Here is a 20004-nt window from a genome sequence, read left to right as displayed (position 1 = left end):
GTAATCCCAGCTACTCGGGAGGCTGAGGCAGGTGAATCGCTTGAACCCGGGAGGCGGAGGTTGCAGTGAGCCGAGATCGCGCCACTGCACTGCAGCCTGGGCGACAGAGCGAGACTCCGTCTCAAAAATAAATAAATAAATAAATAAATAAATAAATAAATAAAAATAAAATATAAAAAGTAGCTTTGATGTTTACAATATCCCTGAGCGGCAGGCGTTTCTCCCTTTTGCAGATGCTTAGTGGCTTGGCCGGAGATACATCCAAGTCGTGGGTGTAGCCTGGGGGTTCAATCCTCCTGTGGCGCCCCAGAACCCGGTGCCTCCTCCAACGTCCAGCATCTGATGAGGATCCGACCCAGGCGGGCGGCGGCAGGATTCGCTCTTCTCCTTCGCTCCCCGCGAGAAAGCCCCGAGGGCCGCGGCGGCGCAGAGCCGGTGGCAGTGGAAGTTCAGGCGGGAGGCGGGAAGCGCGAGGCGGGAGGAGGGAGTTTGGGCCTCGGCGGCCGCCGTACAAACACCGCTCTGGTCACCATGGCAACAACGGGATGCCGCGAACGGCTTCTAGGCGGAGCCGGCCCCTCGGCCGATTGGACCCAGCTCGGCGCGGAATCCGTGAATTGCCCGTGGCCCGAGGGTGCAGGTGATGGGTGCTGACCGACCGGGGAAGCCCGGCGTGTGGGGACTGAGGAGGGGAGTGGCCTGGGGCGCGCTGGAGCCTGAGAGGAAGGCGCCGCCTCGGATCCCCAGCCCCCGATTCCCCTTCCCGAATTCCACCCTCCGGCCCAGCCATGGCCTCAGTTTCCCCAAACAGGAAAGGGAAGGAGGGTGGGCACCCCGGTCTAACGGTGCCTCTCAGCCTCTGAGACCGAGAACCTTCCTTCTGCAGCTCCCGGACTGACTGGCTCTGCCCTGCCCCATGGACGTAAGTCCGGGCCCCTTCCCCTCTCTGGGCCCCCTCAGCGCCCTGTCCTAACCCCGACTGGGCCTGTCTTCCAGCACGGACTGGGGAGGGGGATTCTACCCAACACAGACTACACCCTGCCAGCTCAGGACCAGAGCTGTGAGGAAGAGTGCCAGGAATGGACTTCCCACGGGAGGGCACATTTCTGGTATTCCTGGCAAGATAAGGAGTTGACCAAGTAATCCAGGAGAAAAGGCATTTCCGGCAGAGGAAACAGCCTGGGGGTGAGAGGGAGGCTGCAGCATTTGGGGAACTGCTAGGGCTATCGTGTGTTTGGAAGAGGGGGAGGGAGAGAGGTAGGCAGGGCTAAATTGGGAATTTTGTCACTGACATAAGTTTTAAGTGCCAGGCGTGGTGGCTGTCGCCTGTAATTCCAGCTACTGAGGAGGCTGAGGTTGGGAGGATCGTTTAAGCCCAGGAGCTCGAGGCTGCAGCGAGCCATCATCATGCCGCTGCACTCCAGCCTGGGTGACAGAGTGAGACATTGTCTCTAAAAAAATTGGCCAGGTGCGGTGGCTCATGCCTGGAATCCCAGCACTTTGGGAAGCCGAGGCGGGCGGATCACCTGAGATCAGGAGTTCAAGACCAGCCTGGCCAACATGGCAAAACCCCCTCTGTACTAAAAATACAAACATTAGCTGCGCGTGGTGGCGCGCACCTGTTAATCCCAGCTACTCGGGAGGCTGAAGTAGGAGAATCCCTTGAACCCGGGTGGCGGAGGTTGCATGAGCCAAGCTCGCCCCACTGCTGCAGCCTGGGTGACAGAGTGATACTCCGTCTCAAAAATAATAATAATAATAAAATAAATAATAGAAAAAATTTTAAGTGAGTTACTGGGAGCCATTGATGGATTGTAAGGGAGGGAGGGATACACCTGGTGTGGAAAGGGGCAAAATTGCAGGTTGGATGACAGGAGCCGGTAATGTGGGCTGAGGGATGGTAAAGGAGTGGCAAGGGAGTCAGAGACAAGAGATCTCTTTGGAGAGGCATTCCATAAGGAAAATCAGTAAACCCTAGAAGACTCTAGAATGCTGAAGTGCTTGATGTTGCTGAACTGGGAATGATAGGGGAAAAGGCAGGCTCGGGGCACAAGATAATGAGTCAGGGTGTAGTCCTGTTAATGCTCTCTCCACCATCTGGTGGCCGTTCCTCTCCCAGCCACCTCCGAGTCCCTCATGGTATTCCCGTGTTCCTGCAGCCCCTCTCCACCTCCTTGTCACCCCTTCCTCCTGTACTCGTCCAGGCCTCCTCTAGCCCGTGGAATCCAACCCCGGCTCCTGTCAGCAGCCCTCCCCTGCTGCTCCCCATCCCTGCCATCGTCTTCATCGCTGTGGGCATCTATTTGTTGCTGCTGGGTCTAGTCCTGCTGACTAGGCACTGCCTGCTGGTGAGGGGTCTGGTCGGGGATAAAGGGTGGGCTCTGGGGAAGAGGAATCCCGGTAACCTGTCCCTTCATCTGCAGGCTCTTACCCTGAGACACTTGACATTTAGCCCTTGCATCTATCCGTTTTCTGATACCAGAGGGTCCCTCCTCTCCTGTCCCCAGCCACACCTTTTCCTGCCCCCTCGGGAAAGCTGCCTTGGCTGTCACTACCTGCTGCCTGTTCCACATCCTGAACCCTGTGATCTAGGCCCAGGGCTGCTGCGCGGACGGTAGCTCCCCCTGCAGGAAGCAAGGTTCCTCTGGGCCCCCAGACTGCTGCTGGACCTGTGCAGAAGCCTGCGACTTTCCTCTGCCTAGCCCAGCCCACTTCCTGGATGCCTGCTGCCCCCAGCCCACCGGAGCTGTGAGTTCCATTCCTACCCCCTGCCCCACTGAGCCCTGATCTAGGTATGATCGGTGCATTCATTTTTTTGCTCAACAACATTTATTACTGAGCACCTTCTCAAGGCCAGGCACGGTTCCAGGGCATGAATCATGTGGAGCCAGGTAAAAACAACCTATCAGATAATGTCTGGTGATGAAAGCTACTTGAAGAAAATAAAATAGGGTGCCAGCTGGAGAAAGGTGATGTGGGTAACATGTAGAGCACATAGCCAGCACTTCTAACTAAAACTGGGAGCTAAATGAAAAAACAGCTCACACAGCTCCTTTCCGTTCACCGAATGAACTATGTTTTAGGTATAGGGCCTCTTTACGGACCTTTGTTTTTCCCAACAACCCTGAGAACTGAGAACTGAGTTTTTTTTTTTTTCTTTCCTCCCTCCAGAGCTGGGTCCTCCCGTCCCCTCCCCTCCCCTCCCCTCTTCTTTTCTTTTTGTTGTTGTTTCAGACAGGGTTCCACTCTCTCACCCAGGCTGGAGTGCAGTGGTGTGATCTAGGCTCACTGCAACCTTCACCTCCCAGGCTCAAGTGATTCTCCTGCCTCAGCCTCCTGAGTTGCTGGGATTATAGGCTCACACAACTACCATACGGCTAATTTTTATATTTTTAGTAAAGACGGGGTTTCACCATGTTGGCCAGGCTGGTCTCGAACTCCTGACCTCAAATGATCCACCCGCCTTGGCTGCCCAAAGTGCTGGGATTACAGGCATGAGCCACCAAGGCCCAGCCATGGTTTTTTTTTTTTTTTTTTTGAGATGGAGTCTCGCTCTGTCGCCCAGGCTGGAGTACAGTGGTGTAATCTCAGCTCACTGCAACGTCCACCTCCTGGGTTCAAGCAATTCTCCTGCCTCAGCCTCCTGAGTAGTAGGAATACAGGCGTCTGCCACCACGCCCAGCTAATTTTTGTATTTTTAGTAGAGACAGGGTTTCACCATGTTGGCCAGGCTGGTCTCGAACTCCTGACCTCGTGATCTGCCCACCTCGGTTTCCCAAAGTGCTAAGATTACAGGTGTGAGCCACTGAGCCCGGCCATTTTTTTTGTTTGTTTTTTGTGTTAGAGACAGAATCTTGGTCTGTCACCCGGGCTAGAGTGCAGTGGCACAATCATAGCTTACTGCAGCCTCAAACTCCTGGAGAGCTGGTTTTTTTTGTTTTTTTTTTTAGAGATGGAGTTTAGTTCTTGTTGCCCAGGCTGGAATGGAATGGTGTGGTCTCAGCTCACTGCAACCTCCGCTTCCCAGGTTCAAGTGATTCTCCTGCCTCAGCCTCCTGAGTTGCTGGGATTACAGGCATGTGCCACCACGCCTGGCTGATTTTTTTTTTTTGTATTTTTATTAGAGACAGGGTTTCACCATGTTGGCCAGGCTGGTCTCGAACTCCTGACCTCAGGTGATCCAGAGCTGGGTATTTTTTAAAACCTATATTTTTTTCTGATTACAAAAAGTATTATTTACAAAGTATACATATAGAAATACATGGAAAGTACCAATCACTTTACAAACCCACTCTCTATCCCAAAGTTGCTGTGTTTTACATGTATCTGTCATATATTAATACAGTATTATCACTGCTGTATTTTACCATTATTTGGCAAAAATGGGGTGGTATCACGTAGGTTATTTCATCATACCTGCTACTGTCCCCCTATCCCCCGCCTTTTTTGAGACAGGATCTTGCTCTGTCACCCAGGCTGGAGTCCGGTGGTACAATCATAGCTCACTGCAGCCTCTGCCTCCTGGGCTCAAGCAATCCTCCCACCTCAGCCTCCTGAGCAGCTGAGACTACAGGTGCATGCCACCACACCCAGCTAATGTTTATATCTTTTGCACAGATGGGGTTTCATTTTGTTGCCCAGGCTGATGTTGAACTCCTGGGCTCAAGCGATCTGCCATCCTCAGCCTCCCAAAGTGCTGGGATTACAGGCGTGAGCCACCAAGCCCAGCCTCTACTTGCCCCCCCCCTTTTTTTTTTTTTTGAGATGAGTCTCGCTCTTGTCGCCCAGGCTGGAGTGCAATGGTACAATCTCGGCTCACTGCAATCTCTGCCTACTGGGTTCAAGCGATTCTCCTGCCTCAGCCTCCCAAGTAGCTGGGATTACAGGGATGCGCCACCACACTCGGCTAATTTTGTATTTTTAGTAGAGACAGCGTTTCTCTATGTTGGTCAGGGTGGTCTCGAACTCCCGACCTCAGGTGATCTGCCTGCCTTGGCCTCCTAAAGTGCTGGAATTACAGATGTGAGCCACCGGGCTCAGCCTCTACTTGCCCTTTTTAACCTGACATCACACTTGGCCACCTATCCATGCCTGTACGTGTAGACACGTAGGGGTTACTGTCCTCCTCCTGCAGTGGAGAGTAAGCTGGCTTAGGGAAGTTTAGTGGCTTCTCCAGAGTGTTACGCAGGAGAGCCTTGCATCGCAAATAGCTCCACAGCGTTAGCTGAGGTAGAATCCTCAGGGGAGAAGCCTGGCTTGCAGAAGACAAGCCTGTTTGCATTTGTGGGTTTAAAGATGTTAAATGTAATCGACCACCTTCCTGAGGAATGGGTATTTTGAGCTCAGCGATTCAGACAGCAAAGCGCCTGCCCTTGGAGTGGTGACCTTCCTTCCCTAGGATGGAAGGGGAGGATAAAAGAAAATTCATAACTTGGGCACATGGTGATTGGTGCTAATCCCTGGCATGTTTTCAGTTTTGAAGTAAATTGTAGGGCAAGGAGCGCTTTTTCAGATAATCAGCTTCTGGTTTGCCAGGGGCAGTCAGCAGAGGCGTCCCAGGTTTGGGGCTGAGGGGCAGAAGGGCAAAAGGAGACCTTGGGTTCTGAAAACTCCTGTCTTGGCGTGGTGGCACTCACCTGTAATCCCAGCTACTGGAAAGGCTGAGGCAGGAGAATCGCTTGAACCTGGGAGGTAGAGGTTGCAGTGAGCTGAGATCATGCCACTGCACTCCAGCCTGGGTGACAGAGTGAGACTCTGTCTCAAAAAAAAAAAAAAAACCCAAAGCAAAAAAACCTCCTGTCTTAGAGGAGATGCTCCATTAGAAAGTGATTTCTGGCCCCCTGTCCTGGGGATGCTGCCCCCTACCCCTTCTGTCTATTTGAAGTGAATAGCCAGGGACTCATCACCTCGTTGGGAGAGAGGATAGGTGAGGTGCATTGTAAGGATAAACTGGGCCCTCCCACCTTCCCCACAGAGTGCTGCAAGAACTTTCAAACCTGGAGACATCAGGGCCTGATCCTCTCCGGTTTCTGCTGGAGCTAGGAAGGGTTTTAACAGGGTGGAGCGCAGGGCAGGTTCTTTCTGTCCTTGAGCTGTCTTTCCACAAAGTACATTTAAGTCCCTCCCTCTTCAGTTTCCTTGTAATAACAGCCCGGGAGGTTACAAATGTCTTGCCACTTGGCAGCTGTAGACCCTGAGGCTTACGGAGGCTGGAGTGACTTGGAGGTGATATGGCTGGACCAGCTGGAACAGAAACCCAGGTTTCTCTTCCTTACTGAGGGAGAAATGTGCCTGCTCGCCTGCTCTGCTTCTTTTTTCTTTTTTTTTTTTGAGACGGAGTCTTGTTCTGTCACCCAGGCTGGAGTGCAGTGGTGCAATCTTGGCTCACTTCAACCTCCGCCTCTCGGGTTCAAGCGATTCTCCTGCCTCAGCCTCCCGAGTAGCTGGGATTACAGGTGCCTGCCACCACACCTGGCTAATTTTTTGTATTTTTTGTAGAGATGGGGTTTCATCGTGTTAGCCAGGATGGTCTTGATCTCCTGACCTTGTGATCTGCCCGCCTTGGCCTCCCAAAGTGCTGGGATTACAGGCGTGAGCCACCACGCCTGGCCTGCTTTGCTTCTTTCATGTGCATGTTGCAAGGTTCTCATTCATTCATTCATTCATTGACTCACTCACCAAAGATTTATGAAGTTACTGTTGAGGCACTGTCTAGGGCCTTGGGAACTCAGCAGAAAGAAGATGGAGATGGTCCCCAGCCTCGCAGGGCTTCCATTCTGGTGATGGAGAGAGAGAAATAACTAGGCCATTACAACAGAGGGTGAGAGATGACGTGCTATGGAGCAGCGGTTGCTCAGCCCTGCATGCGATCAGAAGCAGGTATGGGACTTAAAAGGAAAGCCAGGCATCTAGGCCCCACACTCAGGTCTGGGCTGGGGCTAGAGTTTGTGAATCTTGTACAAGTTCTCACATGATTCTGATGCACATCAGGTTAAGAACCACTGCTGAGGGAAGAAGCTATGATAAGAATAGCTCTCTTTCAGGCCGGGTGCGGTGGCTTATGCCTGTAATCCCAGCACTTTGAGAGGCCAAGGCGGGCGGATCACAAGGTCAGGAGTTCGAGACCATCCTGGCTAACATGGTGAAACCCCGTCTCTCCTAAAATACAAAAAAAAATTAGCCGGGCATAGGTGGTATATGCCTGTAGTCCCAGCTACTCGGGAGGCTGAGGCAGGAGAATGGCGTGAAACCCAGGAGGCGGAGCTTGCAGTGAGCCAAGATCGCACCACTGCACTCCAGCCCGGGAGAGCAAGACTCCGTCTCAAAAAAAAAAAAAATCTCTCTTATATCTTTCTTTTTCTTTCTTTCTTTTTTTTTCCCCCCCAGACAGGGTCTCCCTTGTCGCCCAGGCTGGAGTGCCAGTGCTCCCTGTTGCCCAGGCTGGAATGCGGTGGTGTAATCTCGGCTCACTGCAACCTCCGTCTCCCAGGTTCAAGTGATTCTCCTGACTCAGCCTCCCAAGTAGCTGAGATTACAGGCACCTGCCACCATGCCCGGCTAAATTTTGTATTTTTAGTAGAGACAGGGTTTCACCATGTTGGCCAGGCTGGTCTTGAACCCCTGACCTCAAGTGATCCGCCTGCCTTGGCCTCCCAAAGTGCTGGGATTACATACAGGCGTGAGCCGCCGCGCCCAGCCAAGAACAGCTCTCTTTCGTTCCGCACTCACTACATACCAGGCATCATGCTTAGTTCTTTCCACCGATTCCCCACAATGGCCTTATGAAGTAGGTGTTATATTTTTTCATTTTATTTTATTTTATTCTTTTGAGACGGAGTCTCACTCTGTTGCCCAGGCTGGAGTGCAGTAAAACAATCTCGGCTCACTGCAGTCTCCACCTCCCGGGTTTAAGCAAGTCTCCCACCTCAGCCTCCCAAGTAGCTGGGACCACAGGCATGCGCCACCACACCCAGCTAATTTTCGTATTTTTAATAGAGATGATGTTTCACCATGTTGTTGGCCAGGCTAGTCTTGAACTCCTGATCTCAGGTGGTCCGCCCGCCTCGGCCTCCCAAAGTGCTGGGATTACAGGTGTGAGCTACTGCACCCGGCCTTAGGTGTTATATTCCTATAAATGAGGAAACTGAGGCTGAAAAAATGAATTAGCCAAGCTGAGGTTCAAACCCAGGCCTTACTGACTCTAGGGCCTGAGCTTTAACCATCTGTATGATGATGGCTGGCTCTCAAAGAGACAACAGGAAAAATTCAAGTGAAAAACTCTCCTGAGAGCCAGGAGAGGCACAAGGGTTAACAGTCTTGCGGAGTCCTTGTTTAACGTACTTAAACAGCAGATTCCTTCCAGAAGCCACATGGCTGCTTTTAACAGTTGAGAAATCCATTAGCCAGTTATTAATGACAAGATCTAAACCCTTCCAAGGGAGAGAGCCAAGAAATGCTTTTAATACCCTCTTTTCTGAGGTAATGGCAGCAGAGCCTCTCTCAGCCACGAGTTCTGTGCACAGAATGATGGTGTGGTCCTTCAAAAGCCCACAGAAGCGATTTCATCCCCAGACTGAGACTCCCTAGAGACACCCCAAATCACACCCTCATCAAACACAAGAAAATCACTTCTCTCTCTCCCTTCCACCATGACAGTTCTAGCCTCCCCCAGGAGGCAGTTCTGTTGACAGTAGCACAGCCCAATTCAGACCCCTGTCCCTGCAGGTGGCAGGTCCCCTCCCCTCACTGCAGCCCCTAGTGATATCTGATTTCACCAGCCATCTGACACCACACCCCGAAACCTCAGTTGTTGGAAAGGTCATTCCCCTATTCCTGGCTTGGCCAAGTTTCTGATTGAACTGTACAACTGTGACTGTCACTACCTCTGCCTCTGGCCTCAAGGAGCCAATCTTCTGTCACCCAGCCATCCTGGGCCACTTCAGCCATTTGGCCTGACTCCAGCCCATGCCTAAGGCAGTTGCGAGTCATCCCTGCCCCAGGGGAGGACAGCAGTGCACTGGATAGACCAGTTCTCCCTTCTTGCCTCTAAGGATACGCTGTTCATGTTCCCCAAGAGACAGACATTGTTTCCTCCAGGAGCTGAGAAGCCCTCTTCTTTCTTCTTTGCCTAAAGAAGGCAAATGATATGCTTAGATTCATCCATTCATTCAGCATTCATTTATACCTCAGACACCTGCTGAGCATGAGTCCAGTGCTAGCTCAGTGGAGAACATGGGATGAGCTGCCCCTGCCCTGGCAGACCCAGAGAGAGGCTGATGCTCCTGGCACTGGGAGGCAGAGGGCTCAAGGGGGATTGCAGGCAGGACTGTACATTCCAGCTCCATTCCCATCACTTGCCTCTCTGTCTATGCCTCCATTTCCTTTTTTTTTTTTTTTGAGGCAGAGTCTTGTTCTGTTGCCCAGGCTGGAGTGCAGTGGGTCGATCTCGGCTTACTGCAACCTCTGCCTCCCAGGCTCAAGCAATTCTCCTGCTTCAGGCTTCTGAGTAGCTAGGATGACAGGTGCATGCCACCACGCCCAGCTAATTTTTGTGTTTTTAGTAGAGAAGAGGTTTCGCCATGTTGGCCCAACTGGTCTTGAATTCCTGACCTTAAGTGATCCGCCCACCTTGGCCTCCCAAGTTGTTGGGATTACAGGTGTGAGCCACCATGTCCAACCATCCATTTTCTCTTTTGTAAAGAAGCCCATTACTCAGGATTCTGGTAATTAAAAGATATAAGGCTGGGCGTGGTGGCTCACACCTGTAATCCCAGCACTTTGGGAGGCCAAGGTGGGCAGATCACCTGAGGTCAGGAGTTCGAGACCAGCCTGACTAACATGGTGAAACCCTGTCTCTACTAAAAATACAAAAATTAGCTGGGCGTAGTGGCGGGCGCATGTAATCCCAGCTACTCAGGAGGCTGAGATAGGAGAATTACTTGAACCCAGGAGGCAGAGGTTGCAGCAAGCCGAGATCCCGCCATTGCACTCCAGCCTGGGCGACAGAGCAAGTCTCCGTCTGAAAAAACAAACAAACAAATAGATCTAATTCTTTTGAAAACATTAAAATTGATTGGGCGCAGTGGCGCATGCCTGTAATCCCAGCACTTTGGAAGACCAAGGTGGGTTTAGCCCAGGAGTTTGAGACTAGCCTGGGCAACATGATGAAACCCTGTCTCTACAAAAAAAATACAAAAAATGAATTAGCCGGGCGTGGTGGCACGTGCCTGTAATCCCAGCTACTTGGGAGGCTGAGGCAGGAGAATCGCTTGAACCCAGGAGGTGGAGGTTGCAGTGAGCCAAGACCGCGCCATTGCACTCTAACCTGGCAACAGAGCAAGACTCCGTCTCAAAAAAAAAAAAAGATACAAAAAATGGGCCAAGCATGGTGGTTCATGCCTGTAATCCCAACACTTTGGGAGGCCAAGGCAGGCAGATACCTGAGGTCAGGAGTTCAAGACCAGCCTGGTCAACATAGCAAAACCCCGTCTGTACTAAAAATACAAAATTAGCCAGGTGTGGTGGCACATGCCTGCAATCCCACCTACTCGGGAGGCTGAGGCAGGAGAACCACTTGAATCCGGAGGTGGAGGTTGCAGTGAGTGGAGATCACGCCATTGTGCTCCAGCCTGGGCAACAAGAGTGAAACTCTGTCTCGGGAAAAAAAAAAAAAAACGGCTGGGCACAGTTGCTCACTCCTGTAATCCTAGCACTTTGGGAGGCTGAGGCAGGTAGATCAACTGAGGTCAGGAGTTCGAGACCAGCCTGACCAACATGGTGAAACCCCCATCTCTACTACAAATACAAAAATTAGCTGGGTGTGGTGGCTCACACCTGTAGTTCCAGCTATTCAGAAGGCTGAGGCAGAAGAATTACTTGAACCCAGGAGGTGGAGGTTGCAGTGAGCCAAGATTGCACCATTGCACTCCACCCTGGGCAACAGAGTGAGACCCTGTCTCAAAAAAAAAAAATTAAAAATTAAAAATATGTAAATTGCCATTTTCAAAGATACCTGTAAAGATTTTTAAAATCATTCATGAATGCGGTCTGTTCGTTGCGCAGAGTAGATGCTCGAAAATGGTGAATGAGACCCTCTATTTTGGTCTCATGCTGAAGTCCATAAAGCCCACAAGTCATTTTCATGATGGACAGAAAAATGTGTGTGCTTTCTCTGTCTACTGCCTCAACTGCACAGACCCCAGGACTGTAGCAGAACCATCTTTTGAGCTTGATACCGGGAGGCCCAAATTCTAGCATGGGACCCAGGGCCAGTTGCTCTCTGGTCCTCAGTCTCCTCACACATAAAATGAGAAGGAGAGAACTCTGAATCATTGCTTCTAGCTCCTGAACTCAGTTGTTCAGAACAAGGACTCACTGCTGATTTTTCAACAGCACAGGGAACTGCACTGTTCCTGGGAATGATGGACAGTACCCTCTGTTCCACTGGGCAAGTGAGATTTCCCAGGCCGCTCTGTTCCCTTCTCCCCTTAGAGAGCAACAGACTTGGCCCCATCCCACCTCCCTCACCCCTCTCTCTCCTCCCTCAGGACTGGGCACCTCTCTGCCCCCGCTGCTGCCCACTCTGCGACTGTGCCTGTACGTGCCAGCTCCCCGACTGCCAGAGCCTCAACTGTCTCTGCTTCGAGATCAAGCTCCGATGAGGACCCAGGGCCCCTGCCCTCTGGGGAGCGGCCAGCCCCCAGGGCCCATGTGCCCTCCTCCTTGAAGAGCCTTTTCCCAGGCCACTGGAACCACAGATGGCCTGCCCAGCACCCAGGCCTGGAAACTGGAAGTGGCAGCGCAGGGCCTGGCTCCCTGCAGGGCAGGACTGTTGGCCGGCTGGACGGCAGCTCCTCTGGAGGGCCAGAAAAGAGAGGGGCTAGTGCTCGGGCAGGTGCCCCGGCTCCCCTTCCCCTCCCCAAGTCAAGGATTCTATTTGAAGTTGGGCAGGGGGGTGGCGCTGCTCACCACACACAAGTGTTATAGGAGGAGTCTGGCCCTTGAGTACCGGGTTCGCAGGGGTGCCCCAACCACACTCCGTCCACGGACTCTCCGTTATTTTAGGAGGTGAGTGTAGTGCCAGTATCTGCTTTCCTTCTTAAAAAAAACCCAGGGCTCCAGAGAATCAGAACAGCCACCATCACGGCAGGGAGTCAGGGGAGGAGGGAGATTAGAGAAGGAGCCAGGCAGGCCACGTGATCCGAGTCCCCTCACCCCTTTCCTTCCCACAGGTCCCTGGCCAAAGATTTATTTCTCTTGACAACCAAGGGCCTCCGTCTGGATTTCCAAGGAAGAATTTTCCTCTGAAGCACCGGTGAGTGGGCAGGGGCTCCCTCCCCATCAATAGGGCCGACCCAAGGCTTCCTCCCCCTTCCCCCATGCCGGGCCCCACGCTGGTGTGAATGTCAGGGGCTTCAGGTTTCCCTAAATATAGGTCCCTGCCAGAGGATCCGTGGCGGGAAAAGGGCAGGGGTCATCAGAGAAGGTCGGGGACACGTGTGGGGCGGGCAGGAGCTGCCTTATAACCAGCCCGGGCACCCCTGGCTCACTCGCTGCTGACCAGGCTCTGCCGGCTCCTTCAGCCTCGCCGCAGGTGGGCCCCTTGCAGGACCGGGCCGGAGTGGGGATGGGGTTGGGCCGACAGGGTCCAGATGGGGTCCGGGTGAGGAGGGGAGACTTGGACGATAGGAGCCCATGCCAGCATCTGGGAGGCAGATCAGTTCGGGGACGGATTTTCTTCTGGAGAAGGAAGTCAGGCGCAAGGAAGACGTTTGGCAGGAACTGTGACCCCGCATGCCCGAGGCCGAGCAGCGGCCGGTGCATAGCCGCACATTCTGGTTTTCGGTGGCGCAGAGGACTACCAGCCTGGCTGCGGCGGCCCGGGCGGAGAGCGCGCACGCATGCGCGACCCAGCCCGGCCAGCCAGCCTGGAGCTCGCACTGGGAGGCCTCGCCTCCGCGCGCCGCTAGTTCCGCCGCCTTCTCACGCTCCCTGCGTGTCCTCGCTGCCCTTTCCTCCGCCTCCCTTACGCCTGGGCCACTGACATGGGGTCGGCTCCGCGCCGATGCAGCCCGCGGGCGAGGCAGGCTAACGTACGACTGCGCGATGTGGCCCCTATGGTGACACGCGCTACAGCCGCGAATGCCGGCAGCTGGGGCGGCCCCGGGCCGCGAGCTGGGCCTGGGAGGCGAAACTCAGCCTCCTTCATTTCCGACTTTTCCATCCGCGTCCTCCACTTCCCCGTCCCCCCCTCCTCCATTGCCAACATTCTGGCTGAGTCACGGCGCCCCAGACCGCGCCAGGCTGGGGGAAAGGAGCGGAGGGGAGGGCCCTAGCGACCCGCGGGATGTGGTCCGAGTCACGTCCGAGGAGGGTGGGGAGGGATCGTGTTCTCCGCGCCCGCCCCTAACTAGCGCGGCCTCTGGGCTGCGCCTCTCGGGGGCGGCCCGTAGCCCAGTCCATCGCCTGCCATTGGACGCCGCCAGCTCCTCGTAAAGGAAAAAACTCGGCGGCGGGGGGGCGGAGTGGTGCCTTTAAAAGGCCGGGCGCCGCCTTTCTCCTGCCCGCCCCCTGCGCCGCCCCCTCCGAGGCTGAATCGGCTGCGTTCCTCTCGGAACGCGCCGCAGAAGGGGTCCTGGTGACGAGTGCCGCGTTCGCTCCCTGAGTCCACTCGCCAGCCCGCCGCCCTCTGCCGCCGCACCCTGCACACCCGCCCCTCTCCTGTGCCAGGTGAGCGCCCCTCTTCACGTGTGGGAACCAGGGACCGTGGAGAGGGATCTTGGGGGCAGTGGCGGGTTGGGCGTCCTCGTGGAGGCCCCCCCCCCACCCCATGCCAGCGTCTCCCCACTACCAGCCACACACAGGCTCCCCGGCCCCTCCAGCCTGAGGTCCCTTAACTGCGCAATGCAGCGGCTGCGCGCGCTGAGTCATGGCGGGGGAGGAAGCCGGACGAGATGAAGGACGATTCCCCTCCCCTTTTCTTGCAGGGACCCCTGTGGCAAAGGATTAGGGCCCCTTAGCCCTGGCGGGGATCCTAAGAGGCAGTGAGGGGTGGAGGCCGGCCCGTGTACAGCCCCAGGGTTCTCGCAAGTGGGAGGTTGGTTTCTGCCCTGGGAAACGGGGCGCCCTTCGCGAGGAGGGGAAACCCCTCCGCGGTGCTTGATGCCCCATTAACACTTTCCTTGTCTCTCCTTATCGGGCGACCTTGATTCTGAGCCCGGAACAGCTGCCGCCGTGCGAAGCGGCGGGAGCATTTTTCAGGGGAAGGTGCTTGCCCCTCCACGTTCTTGCCCCGTAGGAACAGTGACGACGGCAAAGCTTACCGCTTTCCTCGCCTCGGGCTAGGACTTGTTCCGCCGCCCTTTCCTGGGCTTCTTGCTCTTTTATCTTTTTCCTAATACTCCTTTCCTACCACCCGCCCCCTCCCTTGTGGGGAAAAGCCTGACCTTGGGATGTCCTTGAAGCCTTGGAGCCCGGGCCAGCCCTGGGATCTTGAGTGGATTGGGAGGAACACCCCAGTGGCAGTCAGAAGAACTGGGTTCTAATCTCAGATCTGGCTCCGGGGTTGCTCTGTGGCTTGAAGCACAGACCTTTCCCATATCTGGGCCCTTTCACACGAGGGTGTTGGGCCCTCTGGTCGATTCACGATCTTTACATTCTAAAATACTCTGGTTCGGTTTTGTTTTCAGGCAAGGTGACCCCATGGCAAGGCGCAAGCCAGAAGGGTCCAGCTTCAACATGACCCACCTGTCCATGGCTATGGCCTTTTCCTTTCCCCCAGTTGCCAGTGGGCAACTCCACCCTCAGCTGGGCAACACCCAGCACCAGACAGAGTTAGGAAAGGTACAGGGGCAGGCCTAGCATAGGGAAGTTGGGCGTACGGGAGAGCTGGGGACCAGAAGTGCCCCAGGGCCTGCTGGGTGTGGGGCAGAGGAGGTAGGGAACATTTCCCTGACCTCCAGGAGAGGGGCCCTGCTCATCGGGAGATGATGGGAAACCCCAGCTAACTAGTCCTTCCCCTCTGTTTCCTGTACCCAGGAACTTGCTACTACCAGCACCATGCCCTACCAATATCCAGCACTGACCCCGGAGCAGAAGAAGGAGCTGTCTGACATCGCTCACCGCATCGTGGCACCCGGCAAGGGCATTCTGGCTGCAGATGAGTCCACTGGTGCGGGCAGGAGACAGAATGGGTGGAGGGTGCAGGGTTGGGAGTGGCAGGCTGATCCCCTAATTCCCATGTGACACTCCCAGGGAGCATTGCCAAGCGGCTGCAGTCCATTGGCACCGAGAACACGGAGGAGAACCGGCGCTTCTACCGCCAGCTGCTGCTGACAGCTGACGACCGCGTGAACCCCTGCATCGGGGGTGTCATCCTCTTCCACGAGACACTCTACCAAAAGGCGGATGATGGGCGTCCCTTCCCCCAAGTTATCAAATCCAAGGGCGGTGTTGTGGGCATCAAGGTAAGGGGCAGGGCCTCAGGATGTGAGGTTTGAGATGGAAGTGGAGGAAGGAAATCCAGGTTAGTGAGGCATGGAATGAATGCTGGATTGGAGGCCTAGAGACTTGCATGGAGCCTGCTTCAGGCTTAGGGCATTTACTCGACATTTTTAATCCTCACAATTCTGAGAGAACAGTATCATTCCCACTTTACAGATGAAAATCTCAGAAGCTCAGGGAAGTGAAGTGTTTTGCTCAGAGTAAGTGGCAGAGCCCCAGTCGGACACCCAATTCACTCAACATTTCTGTTGTCAAATAACATCCCAGCGTATCCTGTCTCAGAGGATTGTTACTAAGTGAACTAAGTGAAAATATTTTAATTTAATTGTAACTAAGTATTTTAGTAACTAAACATTTTAAGTAAATTTTTTTTTTTTTTTTTTTGAGATGGAGTCTCGCTGTCTCCCAGGCTGGAGTGCAGTGGCGCGATCTCTTGGCTCACTGCAAGTTCCGCCTCCCAGGTTCACGCCATTCTCCTGCCTCAGCCTCCCGAGTAGCTGGGATTACAGGCGCCTGCCACCACACCTGGCTAATTTTTTTTTGTATTTTTAGTAGAGACTGGGTTTCACCATGTTAGCCAGGATGGTCTTGATCTCTTGATCTCGTGGTCTGCCCGCCTCGTCCTCCCAAAGTGCTGGGATTACAGGCATGAGCCACCATGCCCAGCTTAAGTAACTAAATACTTAATTAGCTTAAGTAACTAAAAATTTTAACTAAGTGAAAATATTTGCCAGCCCTGAGATGCAGCTTAAGGGATTAAGTAAATGTGGGGGAAGACTGGGGCTAAAGAAGAGGAAAGAGGCGCACACCCAGCTACTTAGGAGGCTGAGGCGGGAGGATCACTTGAGCCCGGGAAGTGGAGGCTTCAGTGAGCTGAGATCCCACCACTGTACTCCAGCTAGGGTGACAGTGGAAAGGGTGCTAGAGGTCATTTCCTGTGTCTTAATGTTGTTACCCCAACCCCAACAGGTAGACAAGGGCGTGGTCCCCCTGGCAGGGACAAATGGCGAGACTACCACCCAAGGTGAGAACTCTTTGATTCTCTGCCCTACGAACCCAACCAGAGCAGGTTTGGGTGCCGGGAGGAGTGGAAACCACATGCCCCTCCCCACCGTGCTCTGACCCCTCCCTCTTCTCTTAGGGTTGGATGGGCTGTCTGAGCGCTGTGCCCAGTACAAGAAGGATGGAGCTGACTTCGCCAAGTGGCGTTGTGTGCTGAAGATTGGGGAACACACCCCCTCAGCCCTCGCCATCATGGAAAATGCCAATGTCCTGGCCCGTTATGCCAGCATCTGCCAGCAGGTGGGCCTGCAGGTCCCCAATAGGCCACCTCCCACCTCATTTGGTTCCAGTGTTGTTAACTTGCAAATTACCTGCCATGATGCCTACCTCCCCCAAAGCAAGCATCAGCTTTGGCCCATGGAGGACACTCAAGGGCTATTCGAGGCAGAGGGGCCAAGGAGGGATTGTGGGTGGATCTGAGGAGGCTCCTGTCTCCTGTAATCTGCTGAGGGCTTTGAAGCCTGAGTCCCTGGCATCATCAAGACATGGTCTTGACCAGTGGCTGTGGAGAGCTGTAGGTGGGACTCCGGGTTAGGAGGCCTCACAGTGACCCTGTCCCTCACCCTGCAGAATGGCATTGTGCCCATCGTGGAGCCTGAGATCCTCCCTGATGGGGACCATGACTTGAAGCGCTGCCAGTATGTGACCGAGAAGGTAAGTGGCTGCCTCAGTGCAAGGTGGCTGGGCGGGGACCCTGGGGCTAACCCCATCCTCTCCTCCACCCCACTACTCCTCGTGCGCCTGCTCTGTTCCAGGTGCTGGCTGCTGTCTACAAGGCTCTGAGTGACCACCACATCTACCTGGAAGGCACCTTGCTGAAGCCCAACATGGTCACCCCAGGCCACGCTTGCACCCAGAAGTTTTCTCACGAGGAGATTGCCATGGCGACCGTCACAGCGCTGCGCCGCACAGTGCCCCCCGCTGTCACTGGTGAGGCCCACACTCTCATGTTGACCTCTATGCAGTAGATAAGCTCCACCCACAACCCTATGCCCATTTGGACGGATTTCCATGGCAGCTTCCACCAGCTCCTGCCAGCTTCCTGGGTCTCTGACCACAGCCCCTCTTGCCTCTCACCCCTGCTCTACAGGGATCACCTTCCTGTCTGGAGGCCAGAGTGAGGAAGAGGCGTCCATCAACCTCAATGCCATTAACAAGTGCCCCCTGCTGAAGCCCTGGGCCCTGACCTTCTCCTACGGCCGAGCCCTGCAGGCCTCTGCCCTGAAGGCCTGGGGCGGGAAGAAGGAGAACCTGAAGGCTGCGCAGGAGGAGTACGTCAAGCGAGCCCTGGTAAGGATGGGCAGAAGGTGGTTAGGGTGCCTGGGTGGACGGGACTCGGAGAAGAGCCCTTCTCACTCCACCCCTCTCCCTGCTTAGGCCAACAGCCTCGCCTGTCAAGGAAAGTACACTCCAAGCGGTCAGGCTGGGGCTGCTGCCAGCGAGTCCCTCTTCGTCTCTAACCACGCCTATTAAGCGGAGGTGTTCCCAGGCTGCCCCCAACACTCCAGGCCCCGCCGCCTCCCACTCTTGAAGAGGGGGCCTCCTCCTCGGGGCTCCAGGCTGGCTTGCCCGCGCTCTTGCCTCCCTCGTGACAGTGGTGTGTGGTGTCGTCTGTGAATGCTAAGTCCATCACCCTTTCCAGCACACTGCCAAATAAACAGCTATTTAAGGGGGAGTCGGCCATCCGTGTTTTGTGGTGTATAATGCAGGGGAGGGCCTGGGGAGGTAGCAGAGCCCAGAAGAAGAGCGAGCCCCTGTTCTCTGTTCTTTCTGGGCGGGAAAGGAGTGAAAGGTGAAAGGACCTTCATGCTCTGTTTTATACTTGGCTAGGGCTTTGAGAAAGGCTGAGAGCTTGTGACATTTTCTTCCAGCCACTGCAGGCTCTGCCCCTTCACTTAGCAGCATCAGATAGGGCTCACAGTTGGGGAGTATGGTTGTAACTGCTCATGTCTTAGGAAGCTTCAGCCTCAGCACTTTTAGGTCCAGAACTCAAGGGGGGCAGAAGACCCCTATGACGAAAACCCACTAACTAGCTCACTTTTCCTGAGTGACATGAGCCAGGAAACATAACGGGTGTTTTATATGAGTACATGCTGTTATTTTCAATTTATACCTAAGGCTCTTTTGCCCAAGATTGAACTGTTTCTTGGTGGAAAGGATTATCAATGCATAGCTCTTTTTTTTTTTTTTTTTTTTGTGAGACAATCTCACAGTCACCCAGACTGGAGTGCAGTGGCACGACCTTGGCTCACTGCAACCTCTGCCTCCTGGGCTCAGCGATTGTCCTGCGTCAGCCTCCCGAGTAGCTGGGATTACAGGCGCACGCCACTATCACCTGCCTAATCTTTGTATTTTTTAGTAGAGGCAGAGTTTCACCACGTTGGCCAGGCTAGTCTCCAACTTCTGACCTCACATGGTCCCTCCACCTCAGCTTCCCAAAGTGCTGAGATTATAGGCATGAGCCACCGCGCCCAGCCAATGCTTATCTCCTTAATCTACACTATTGAGTTTTCTGTTTTCCCATCTTTTTTTTTTCTTTTTGTGACAAAGTTTCGCTCTTGTCGCCCAGGCTGGAGTGCAATGGCATGGTCTCTGCTCACTACAACCTCCCCCTCCCAGGTTCAAGTGATTCTCCTGCCTCAGCCTCCACAGTAGCTGGGATTACAGGCGCAAGCCACCACACCCAGCTAATTTTTGTGTTTTTAGTAGAGACGAGGTTTCGCCATGTTGGCCAGGCTGGTCTCGAACTCCTGACCTCAGGTAATCCGCCCGCCTCAGCCTCCCAAAGTGCTGGGATGATAGGCGTGACTGCGCCTGGCCTGTTTTCCCATTTTAACAAGAGATGGAATTAAGAGAGAGGGCTTCTTAGTCTTCTTTGGGCTGTGGAATCCCATAAAAACCTTGAATTGTTTCCAATACCCCCTTGATAATGCAGATGCAGAAGTTAAGCTGTAGAGGTCAGGCTCCAGGTGAATAACTGCGCCTCTGCAGCTGCTGCTTTCCACGAAGCTAGAATGAGCGTGCCATGCCATTACTTTGAGCCTTTCCCTCATGACCCAGGCTGGGGTGTACAGTAACTACATCAGCTCTCTGGACCTAGAGAATCTCTGCAGTGATTCAGGTAGAACGGACTTACCTAGAACCTTCTAGGAGTATAAAAACTTGGTCCTAGGCCGGGCGCAGTGGCTGACGCCTGTAATCCCATCATTCTGGGAGACCAAGGTGGGTGGATCATGAGGTCAGGAGTTTGAGACCAGCCTGGACAACAGTGAAACCCCGTCTCTACTAAAAATACAAAAATTAGCCAGGCATAGTGGCGCACACCTGTAGTTTCAACTACTTAGGCTGAGGCAGGAGAATTGCTTGGACCCAGGAGGCGGAGGTAATGGTGAGCCGAGATTGTGCCACTGCACTCCAGCCTAGGCAACAGAGCCAGACTCC

General features: G+C 54.2%; 2 protein-coding genes across 6 annotated transcripts; both read left to right on the top strand.

Annotated features, from left to right (window-relative positions):
* The first annotated feature begins 481 nt into the window (after positions 1-481).
* On the top strand, positions 482-12309 carry LOC129015856 (keratin-associated protein 10-2). 3 transcript variants are annotated; one of them, XM_054454504.2, is made up of 6 exons: positions 482-640; positions 887-922; positions 2205-2348; positions 2593-2748; positions 11547-12066; positions 12231-12309. In XM_054454504.2, the coding sequence occupies exons 2-5, from the start codon at positions 917-919 to the stop codon at positions 11658-11660; spliced, it is 420 nt and encodes a 139-aa protein (XP_054310479.1). In that variant the 5' UTR covers positions 482-640; positions 887-916; the 3' UTR covers positions 11661-12066; positions 12231-12309. The 3 variants fall into 3 exon arrangements, with proteins under 3 accessions (XP_054310479.1, XP_063510892.1, XP_063510891.1); XM_063654822.1 differs by lacking the exon at positions 2205-2348 and having other exon boundaries at positions 525-640; XM_063654821.1 differs by having other exon boundaries at positions 525-640; positions 887-2348.
* ALDOA (aldolase, fructose-bisphosphate A) lies at positions 12013-18238 on the top strand. Of its 3 annotated transcripts, XM_054454503.2 has the most exons (10): positions 12013-12066; positions 12231-12313; positions 15037-15169; positions 15253-15464; positions 16471-16525; positions 16643-16803; positions 17134-17217; positions 17319-17493; positions 17654-17853; positions 17941-18238. In XM_054454503.2, the coding sequence occupies exons 3-10, from the start codon at positions 15058-15060 to the stop codon at positions 18034-18036; spliced, it is 1095 nt and encodes a 364-aa protein (XP_054310478.1). In that variant the 5' UTR covers positions 12013-12066; positions 12231-12313; positions 15037-15057; the 3' UTR covers positions 18037-18238. The 3 variants fall into 3 exon arrangements, with proteins under 3 accessions (XP_054310478.1, XP_054310476.1, XP_054310475.2); XM_054454501.2 differs by lacking the exons at positions 12013-12066; positions 12231-12313 and adding an exon at positions 13328-13728; XM_054454500.2 differs by lacking the exons at positions 12013-12066; positions 12231-12313 and adding an exon at positions 14823-14841.
* Positions 18239-20004: the final 1766 nt, after the last annotated feature.

This window comes from Pongo pygmaeus, chromosome 18, assembly GCF_028885625.2.
Source record: "Pongo pygmaeus isolate AG05252 chromosome 18, NHGRI_mPonPyg2-v2.0_pri, whole genome shotgun sequence".
NCBI classification, from domain to species: domain Eukaryota; kingdom Metazoa; phylum Chordata; class Mammalia; order Primates; family Hominidae; genus Pongo; species Pongo pygmaeus.
The sequence above is the reverse complement of the archived record's forward strand: the minus strand, read 5'-3'. Positions and strand labels throughout refer to the sequence as shown.

Coding starts and splice junctions, on each gene's coding strand:
- ALDOA (XM_054454503.2), top strand. CDS start 15,058: ATGCCCTACCAATATCCAGCACTGACCCCGGAGCAGAAGAAGGAGCTG. Junction 15,170..15,252: donor GGCTGCAGATGAGTCCACTG/GTGCGGGCAGGA, acceptor TGACACTCCCAG/GGAGCATTGCCAAGCGGCTG. Junction 17,218..17,318: donor GCCAGTATGTGACCGAGAAG/GTAAGTGGCTGC, acceptor GCTCTGTTCCAG/GTGCTGGCTGCTGTCTACAA.
- LOC129015856 (XM_063654821.1), top strand. CDS start 2,022: ATGATAGGGGAAAAGGCAGGCTCGGGGCACAAGATAATGAGTCAGGGT. Junction 2,349..2,592: donor TGACTAGGCACTGCCTGCTG/GTGAGGGGTCTG, acceptor CCTGTGATCTAG/GCCCAGGGCTGCTGCGCGGA. Junction 2,749..11,546: donor GCCCCCAGCCCACCGGAGCT/GTGAGTTCCATT, acceptor CTCCTCCCTCAG/GACTGGGCACCTCTCTGCCC.